The following is a 9,143-nucleotide window of genomic DNA, read 5'->3' as shown; positions in this document are numbered from 1 at the left end:
CAGTGAGTAATGTCAAGCTGATAATTATTAGCTACGCATAAATGAATGTTACACATATTTAACTACAGTTTAGTAAACTTCATGAGAAAATTTGAAAGATCAGTGGATCAAAAACGAGTCGTTCCCATACCGGGAGTCGAACCCGGGCCGCCTGGGTGAAAACCAGGAATCCTAACCGCTAGACCATATGGGACGTGAAGTGAGCCGTCCTTCTTTATGACTTTGACTACTCATGATCCACATTGTACGTTGATATATTCGCTAAATATGGGCATTTTCACTTGGTGAAAACACCGATAATCACGCGTACTTTTAACTTAGTTTCACTAAGAGTACGCCTACTGTTTACATTGTGTACTGTCACGTCTCCCTTGTTCTGGTTTCATTGTTGCTTACTCAGTTGTAAAACTCAAAATTCAAAAGAAGATCTCAAAATTGGCCTGTTAGTAATTTGATGTCCATACTGTGTCTGTAAATGACATATTAATGATTGAACTTCCGAAGGGAATTCACATTTTACCTTTATCTTTAATGTATGCCATACATCTCTAGCCAATTTAATCTTAATCACTTAACAATATAACATGCACTTGTATGTCCTAATTGACTATAACTGAGCAATGTAATGGATGAGTTAGTGGCTTTATTTGGATTCATTCATTCCTTGTGTGTAACTTCTGTTGGATTTAAATGCTGCATTACCATTCAAAAGCACATGCAGGTGCTGTTTGACTGTCATTGAGACAGCTTGTAAGTAGCTGTATTTTACTGTACTTACAGAGCAAAACCTTTCCCCACTGCAGCAAACGTTTTGACTTATCACAGAAGGAAGAGCTCAAGTGAAATTAATAACATTGATGAGCCATTAAATGGAATTAATTTCTCTACCATGGCAAGTCAAAATGTCTGCTGTGTAAAAGGTCCATTGATATTTCAACTTGCCTAGAGCACATCCTGTCATATGAATAATATTAACAGGTTTCCCATGCATTGATCTTGCACATTTGCCATAAATACACTATAAAGGCCCACCAAAGAAAACCAAAATATACAATAACGTACGTATAAATTTCCTCCATGTGTGCATGTGCGTGCAATCTGGTAAGCCTCACACAAACGCACACATGCAGGAAGTGCCAGTCAACTTGTTTGAGTCAGAGCATCATTTGCATAAAGAGGAAGCCACAAACAAGTGTGTATGTGGGATGGAGGTGGGATGGGAGAGTATGTGGTGAGATAGAGGGACACATCAGGTTTATGCTCTGCAGCTGGCCGCCAAGAGACACTCCTGGACGTCTCCCCTCGGCCTCTCGGTCCACCTGCTCCGACAGCTTACACAGTGATCATGGATCAAGTGGTGGAAAACATCTATCTGCTGGTCATCGTCACCCTCATCAGCGTACTTCAGAATGGTGAGAAACAGCAAGGAGCATCCTGTGTCACAGATAACTTTTAATTTAATTTATTAATTTAACTTACATTTTTTAGACTCTAAAGAAACTGAGTAAAATTATGTTGTGGTATCATTAATGGTCTTTGTGTTTTTAGCATTCTTTGCCCTGAAGGTAGAGAAGGAGTGCAAAAGCTCCAACACATCTGCTTTTGAGCGAGTTTCCTGTGCCAAGTGAGTGCCCCTTCTTTGTCACTATATAATATAATAACTATAATATCTCATGTAAACCAGTGAAACGACAGATGAATTCATGCTATTTTTACTTCCTACTATAACACTTAAAAACTTTCCATCTGGTTTAGCATTTCCCCCAAACACTACCCCCATTGAGAGGCTGTCCTCATTTGCCTGAACAATCCCAAATAGGGGGAATATAGCTGGTACACTGCTCATTTGAATGCTTGCTGGGAAAGCCAGAATATCCATTAGGAAAACATGTATTCTTCCGTCCCAGCTTGTAAGGTGACTCATCGTCATTTGCAGTGTCCTGTTAAACTTAAAGCAGTGAAAACTGCTCATACGTTTGGATCCTGTGGCCTGTGGACATTTCAAACTTGCTGGAGTCTTGCTCTGTTTCAAATTTTTAAAATGTGACTTTTTCACTCATTACAAAACCACTCAGCACATTAAACGTCAGCTCATGGGTGAATGTACCGGACTTGTTTGGTTCCTCATTTTAACATTCAAATTAACAATTACTTGATAAGTGTACTACTATTTTGTTAATTGATTTATGAAAAATGCTGGAAAAACACTGTAAATTGTGATTTGTCCATTTTTTTTCCCCAGACATTTTAGAGATAACACATTCAGTCAGTTAATTGGAAAAATAGCCAACAAATTAATTAAACCAAAACAAATGAATGAAAACCACCAACAAGCTGTAGCAGGACAGATAAGTATGTTTCATGCCGAGCACACCTCATCACGTCAATGTTTAGCTGGACTGAAGCTTGAAATCTAATTTTTCTCTTGGTTGTTTCATTAGTCCAGGAGCAACAAGGCACTTCCTGTTTTTAAAAGGAAATATTTGAGCCACATCCTGTCTTGGAGGTAATGAGATTATTTCCAAAAAAAATTACACACCTCTAAAATGTGAGGCAAACATTTGGTAATGTTAAACTACTCGCCTTTGTTATAGCTCTCGTCCATTGCACTTTTTTTTACATTTCCAATGTAGTGCAATGCATTTCATTGCTTTTAAAGTACAAACAACTCAGCTACACAGTTGGGATTATTCAGGCAGTGATCTGAAGCCTCTAAAAACCCTCTAAACCAGTGATTTATTTTTCATTTTAAAAGGTTTTTAGAGGTGTAAAGAGGTAAATGTATCCAGCGTTTCACAAGAAAATTAAAATGTCCCCCCCCCAGATGTGTCTCTTATCTTGTAGGCTTCAAATCAACAGGTTGAAGATCATGATTCTGAGGTGTGTGATGTTTTGTGGATGTCTCTCCTGACACGTGCAACACTGAAAAAGGTTTGAGGGACACGGATCTGTGCAACATACTGTAATGATTATTGCAAATTATTGCAACAGCCAGCCCGAGCAGACTGAGAGTGGGCTCAGTTTTTCCTGGCTTCCCATTCCAACTTTGTTCCTCCAACACTCGGAAAGCTGCACTGGGTTTTGTAGCACATGCACTGTTTTAACCCTGCGATTTTTTTTCTTCTTTCACAGCCACCTCTGCTCTGCAGTTTCAAACTATTTCCCAACAGCCATTGAAAACGGGCTCAGTATCACCACACTGTCTGCAACAGACTGCAGATTGCTTCATAGTTTCGCATTGCAGGTGACTTCCTTGAAATGTGCTAAATACACTTCTTGTTTGCGCTTCTTTCAGTCGCAACTGCATGGATGCTTATTCCACTTTCCTGGCAGTGATGTGGTGTGCGGGTCTGTGCCTCAGTCAAGGTAATCATTAATGGGTTTCTGTGTATGAGGCATGTCACACTTTGGTCCTGTAAACAGAACACACCCACACAGAGTAAATTGAGCTGAAGAAAGACAGGCACACATTTAAGAATAGTTAAACACATCTGGACACTTGACCTTTAAAAACATGCAATATGTGATTGTGACACGTCTCATTCAAAAACCGTGGTCTCCAGAGCAGAATCCCCCTGCAGAATTTATTGACGTGATAAATGTTCAAATTCACTATATAATACTTCAACTTTAACATTCTGTATTTTAACTCTTTTAGATTCAGAGAGTGTGCAGGCGTTCCCTCTATTTCATGGACTCCCTTAAATCCAACACATACTCATCTGATAATACTTACAATGGGCTGTTACGTTTCCAGGCAAAAATAGATTCACATGTCCACTAAAACATTAAACTCGACTTACACCTCTTATTAGTCATATTCTTTTCAGGACTATTAACCTTTATACACTTCAATTTATCAGCAGGGGCCCTTAAGGCTCATGTAAATACTTATTTAATTAGCTTTTTTTTAATACCACTTTTAACAAGAGACCTTTGTGCTTGCAAAGGAAAGCATACTGGCCCTTTGCACGAGAGATTCACCGTAACCACGTGTCAACACATTACATTAGAATATAAAACACGCCACAGTACATCATACAGTGAGCCTCTAACAGTGCCTACACTGTGTAAAGCAGAAATGGGAATTTCCAGGGAGTCGGGCTGACATGTACGTGCTAGTTTTGTGGGCTACAGTGCAGAATGTACTCAGAAGTCATTTTTCATCAAGGCAAACAGAGAAACAAAAACATGCCACGTGATAGAAACGCAGTATTGTCTCAAATATCATAGTGTGTTGTGTCATTGAGACTTCCCACCTCAAACCATGAAACACAGCCCCAGACTTCAAGAGGACGGGGGAGTCCATATACTTTTGGCCATATGGTGCATTATGGAACCATTCACAGATTATACACAGGACTTTTTTCTGTTTCTGTCTTCTGTTTGAAGCTCCTGCTGCCTTCGCTGGGATCATCTATCTTGTCGTCAGGCAGAAGTACTTTGTTGGATACATGGGACAAACCTCTCAAAGGTAAATGAACATGAGCGCCCTACAGTGTGTTTGGAGGCACGGTCTAATTAATGCCTGTATTAAGTACTGATACCTGATGTGGGGATTCTTGAATCCTTAATTCTGGGTCTCTCTCTTAATTAAGGAGTTTGGTGTAGACCTGCTCTTTATGGAAAGCGTCTTGAGATAACGCTGTTATGAATTGGCGCTTTATAAATAAAGATTGATTGATAATGCTTTCATCACATTTCTCTGCAGCACCCCAGGCTACCTGTTTGGGAAACGCATCCTCTTCTTCCTGCTTATGATGTGCATTGTGGGCATCTTCAACTACCTGCTGATGCGCCACTACCGTAGCGACTACAAAGAATATGTGGAGACCATCACCAGCGCTGCATCGGCTCTTTTGCTCCTCCCTTAGTCCAGTGTGCGTCACATAGCGGCAACAACTCTTCCCTGCATTTATATTTTAACTGATGGCAATTGTATTAAACAGAACTAATCTTGTTTTTGTTTTGCAAAAGAGCTTTTATTGTATTTGAGCGTGTTAAAAAAAATTAAAACAAATTCTCACAAATGTGTACAAAAGTCTACAAATCTTTAATTCTGCAGGAGCACAGATTTGAACCATCAACCCCCACTCATATAACAGTTGTAGCATATATCGAGCACTCTTAGAAATTGCACAGAAATTGCCTAAATAAACTTTTTGGCACTCAGAACTTCCTTGTCGGTCCTTGTCAGTGGTTTCCACCCACTGAACAGAAGAAAATATCTGGACCGAACAGCATTTGTGAGGTATCGTGCCGTCCCAAGAGGCAGGCCAGTCCTTCACCTGGCAGGTTGGTACACAACCATTTGTCTTGATCAAGAAACTCTCTTGAAGAAGCGGATCCAGCAGCAGACTCCCATCGATTTAACCGTGCCCTTCATCCACTGCTGCCCCGTGTCAGTCTCAGCTGCAATGGGCACAGATACAGGCAGAGGAGACAAGTTACACAAGTGCCCGTGCACACGACAAATACAGAAAATGTTAAGACCACTATTAACACGTAATGAGAAGAAAAAGAGCGACTGACCTTAAAGGTTCTTTTGCTGAAGCCGAACCAGTGTGGGAAGTCAAAGAGGGCATCTGAATAGTATTTGAGGGTGAAGGAGGCGTCTCTCCACACAGGTTTGACTTGTATTTGTCTGTCAGCTAAGATGTGGCTGTTATTTGCCACCCAACTCTCCAGCAGTTCAGTCAAGTCAATCTGGCACAAGGAGAAGTAACTCAATCAGCAAATAATCAAAAGAAAAAAACAAACAAACAATAACACCGGGAATGTACTGAATAATGGAAAAGCGACCATAAAGCCCTGCTTACATCCACCCTGTAGCTTTCCCCGGCCACGGAGGAGATGGTCCAGTCCAGGCCTTTCTCCATCTGCCACTTGATGAAAGGATCGCTGCTGTCGATGGACACCACGTACTGCTGCAGCACTGATGCAGGGCCTGGGTTAATTCATGGGGAACACGGGGAAGAAGTCAGCAAGAAGAGTGTGCAGAAAAAAAACCCTTTCGTCATGTGCCTTAAGTACTGTGCTCCCATTGTAATGTCTCTACTCCACCCAAATGTCTCGAGCCAGGAAGCCGGCATGAGTCACCCACGACACCAAACTGCAAGACTCACTCAGAGCAGTAAAACACACAAACAAAATTCCAGTGGTGCCTTTGAGGAGAATTTCTTTCTTCACTGTGTTGTTATTTCATTGCATTTGCCCACAAATGACACTTTAAGTGTTTTGAAACGTGAGTCCAAGTTGTGCTGAAGTCTTGTGGTGACATGAGTGAACACTTTAAGGTACCTCTGGCTTCACTGGCTGCCTTTCTGCTGCTCACTGACAAGTTTCCTTGGCAGGCAGACACGAGCAGGTAGATCCTCTTGGACAGCAGGCTCTTCCTCCTGCTGGTGTACTCCCAGAGGTTTTGCATTTTCACTTTCCTGTTTTGGAAAACAAATCAGAGAGTTCTGAGGGTTTTTTTTTTTTTTTTTTGGAGAATATGAATATATGTGTGTGTTTCTAAGTGTGCTTCCTCACCTTCCCAGCGAGTTGTGGAAAGCTATTTTCCCTCTGCAGGAGTAGAAGTCATCCACGAGCACCAGGCTGTCCTCCGGATCGCAGTGGACTCGGTATCCCGAGCTGAGCGCCTCCACGGAGAAACCGGCCGGAGGATTTGCGAGGAACTCCTGCACCTCCGTGACTGTCACTCTGCTGGGGGACAGCTTGTTTATCGTCATTATGTCTCTCTTTTCTCCCACAGCACCTCCTTCTCCTCCTGCTGCTGCTGCTGCTGTGTTTTGACGCCTGACTCCGGTCTGCAGCTTTAATAACATCCAGCCTCTGTCAAGCTGCTGGTGTTTACACGACCACACTTCCGCTCCGCACTGGGACTGTTTTATGTTGCTGCGTGTTGTAGTAAGTAAACACACCTACTGACTTTGTCTGATATAAGTCACTGTGATTGTAAAAAAAAAGTATTAATTAGCAGTTTTGATATGTTATGAGAAACGTTTAAATTTTTTTTAGCAGTTTTCTTTTTAATTGTAAAACTCAGTATCAAGCATCAACGCCCAGCTTCTTTAATTGTTACATACAAATTGTTGTAAATAGAATATCTTTTGAATAAACCACATTTGGTTCTAGACAATTGTAATTGTCATCTTTCATTATTTTCTGACATTTGATAGACCAAATGAAACAATTAATTGCGAAAATAAAAATAAAAGTACAACAAAAGTAGAGTTAAAAACCCCATTAGATGATGTGTTGCTGAAGTCAAAGATATTCGGTACTGTGCAAAAGTCTTATGTGGGTGTAAAGAAATGCTGTAAAGTAAGAACGCTCTCAAAAAATATAAAACTTAATTTACAAAATGCAAAGTGAGCAAACCACCCAGTTTTAATGTTTCTGTTTCACTTTGACCTACATATGAAGCTGATGATCATTAGCACCTGTTTGGTACTGTTTTGAAAGTAAAGGGTGGTCACACCAAATATAGATTTGTTTTTCTTCTGTTTGCTCTCTTTGCATTTTGTAAATGGATAAAAAATAAACAATAAAGTTTTATATTTTTGAAAGCATTCCTACTTTACATATATTTAATGTGTGTGTGTGTGAGATCCATATTAGTGAGATTCAGCGCTTGAGCTTTTATTGTGAAGGAATTTACTTTATTTACTTCCTGTTTCATTACACTTCACGTGACACAAGTCTCCCAAAGTTACTTTTGAGGAATTTATTAGCTGATCGAGTCTCCTATCAGGGCTGGGCGGCTCTTCCTCACACACACACACACACACACACGCATACACGCATACATAAGTAAGTATGCTAATCATAATTATAAAAAAAAAAAACCAAACAATTAATAGACAAATAAATAAATACTTAAGATATTAAGTCTGATGACACTAGACTTTATGACTTGAAGCTACTTGACTTTTCAACTGAGAAGGAAAACCACAGCCCCTCATTAGAAACTGATTAAAGAGCCAAATGTGAGATGACATAAATGTGCTTTAATTCATTCATTTGCAGGCTTTCATTAATGAATTCATACATCACATGGTTTTCTAGTTTTATTGCCACCTGTAAATGTTTAATAAAGTGACTTTACAAACTTTCCCCAGTTGTGTCTGAGACTATTAAGCTGCTACAGGGTACAGCTCTCTCATTTGGGTTTCTTTTCCGTTCTGTTCACTTATTCCCCACAAAAATGTGAACAGTCACAAGTGTGGTTTCACAGCAGAATCAGCCAGTTTAATTTTTGTGGCCACGAAGTCCGTGTTTAGACTCCGTGGTCAGGACACTGTTGACTCATTTGTTCTGGACGTCTCCACCAGTCTTGCATGGCCTATAACAGAAAACGTGCCTTTCAGCCTCCTTTCATGATACCTCTCTCTCATGTGAGAGTGCAAACAATACCTGCCCTGTGTTGAGAACAATAAATCATGATGGATTGCCCCATAGCACACACGCCAGGCAGAGACAAACTATCACAAACACGTGAGCAGTCTAAAGCAACACATCATCCTTCTTTACAAAAAGAGCCCTTGTAAATCTCATAAAGCTCAGTTCATTTCTATTTATCTATTATCTAGCCTATTTGTTGTGTTGTAACTTCTGACCTCTGAGGCTCTTCAGGCCTGCAGCTGCTCTCATATCAGCAGAGAGATTCAAGCCTGGAAGAAAAATTTCCATGAAGGATAAATTCGCAGGAAAGATTAGATTATGATCTCATACAGGTGCAGAGATTGTTTAGTGTTACAGGTTGAGATTGTTTCTCGCCTGTAGCTTGCGACTGACTTAAGTGTTCATCATTTGCACACTGTTGGGTAGTCTCATATCAGACACCCTACCAGGGGCGTTCAAGGGTTCTCCACAGTATCTTAGCTGTTCCTATGATTGCAGACAGAGACGTCTCATGTTGTACCTGGAATAGGTATATATGTATGTATATCTATCTATCTATCTATCTATCTATCTATCTATATATATATATATATATATATATATATAGATATATACACACACACACACACACACACACACAGATAGATAGACAGATAGACAGACAGACAGACAGACAGATAGATAGATAGATAGATAGATAGATAGATAGACAGATAGACAGACAGACAGACAGA

At 40.3% G+C, this 9,143-nt stretch overlaps 2 protein-coding genes and 1 non-coding gene across 3 annotated transcripts; 1 reads left to right on the top strand and 2 right to left on the bottom strand.

Moving 5' to 3' along the window:
- Positions 1–121: 121 nt before the first annotated feature.
- trnae-uuc (transfer RNA glutamic acid (anticodon UUC)) lies at positions 122–193 on the bottom strand. The gene has a single exon. It is a non-coding gene; the product is annotated as a tRNA-Glu (tRNA).
- Positions 194–1,201: 1,008 nt separating this feature from the next.
- Positions 1,202–5,030, top strand: alox5ap (arachidonate 5-lipoxygenase-activating protein). The gene is made up of 5 exons (XM_070843593.1): positions 1,202–1,412; positions 1,549–1,624; positions 3,296–3,366; positions 4,393–4,474; positions 4,712–5,030. Exons 1-5 carry the CDS (start codon positions 1,346–1,348, stop codon positions 4,872–4,874), a joined length of 459 nt encoding a protein of 152 aa, XP_070699694.1. The 5' UTR covers positions 1,202–1,345; the 3' UTR covers positions 4,875–5,030.
- LOC139212995 (mesenteric estrogen-dependent adipogenesis protein) lies at positions 4,958–6,779 on the bottom strand. The gene is made up of 5 exons (XM_070843592.1): positions 6,535–6,779; positions 6,301–6,437; positions 5,820–5,947; positions 5,533–5,706; positions 4,958–5,412 (listed from the first exon to the last, which is right to left on the bottom strand). The coding sequence occupies exons 1-5, from the start codon at positions 6,732–6,734 to the stop codon at positions 5,383–5,385; spliced, it is 669 nt and encodes a 222-aa protein (XP_070699693.1). The 5' UTR covers positions 6,735–6,779; the 3' UTR covers positions 4,958–5,382.
- Positions 6,780–9,143: the final 2,364 nt, after the last annotated feature.

The sequence above is a fragment of the Pempheris klunzingeri genome, chromosome 14 (genome assembly GCF_042242105.1).
Source record: "Pempheris klunzingeri isolate RE-2024b chromosome 14, fPemKlu1.hap1, whole genome shotgun sequence".
Classification (NCBI taxonomy): Eukaryota; Metazoa; Chordata; class Actinopteri; order Acropomatiformes; family Pempheridae; genus Pempheris; species Pempheris klunzingeri.
Note: the sequence above shows the minus strand (reverse complement) of the source record. Positions and strands in the feature narration are given on the sequence as shown.

Coding starts and splice junctions, on each gene's coding strand:
- alox5ap (XM_070843593.1), top strand. CDS start 1,346: ATGGATCAAGTGGTGGAAAACATCTATCTGCTGGTCATCGTCACCCTC. Junction 1,413..1,548: donor CATCAGCGTACTTCAGAATG/GTGAGAAACAGC, acceptor TTGTGTTTTTAG/CATTCTTTGCCCTGAAGGTA. Junction 3,367..4,392: donor GGGTCTGTGCCTCAGTCAAG/GTAATCATTAAT, acceptor TTCTGTTTGAAG/CTCCTGCTGCCTTCGCTGGG.
- LOC139212995 (XM_070843592.1), bottom strand. CDS start 6,734: ATGACGATAAACAAGCTGTCCCCCAGCAGAGTGACAGTCACGGAGGTG. Junction 5,948..6,300: donor GGCAGCCAGTGAAGCCAGAG/GTACCTTAAAGT, acceptor GAATTAACCCAG/GCCCTGCATCAGTGCTGCAG. Junction 5,413..5,532: donor TCAGCAAAAGAACCTTTAAG/GTCAGTCGCTCT, acceptor TGCCCATTGCAG/CTGAGACTGACACGGGGCAG.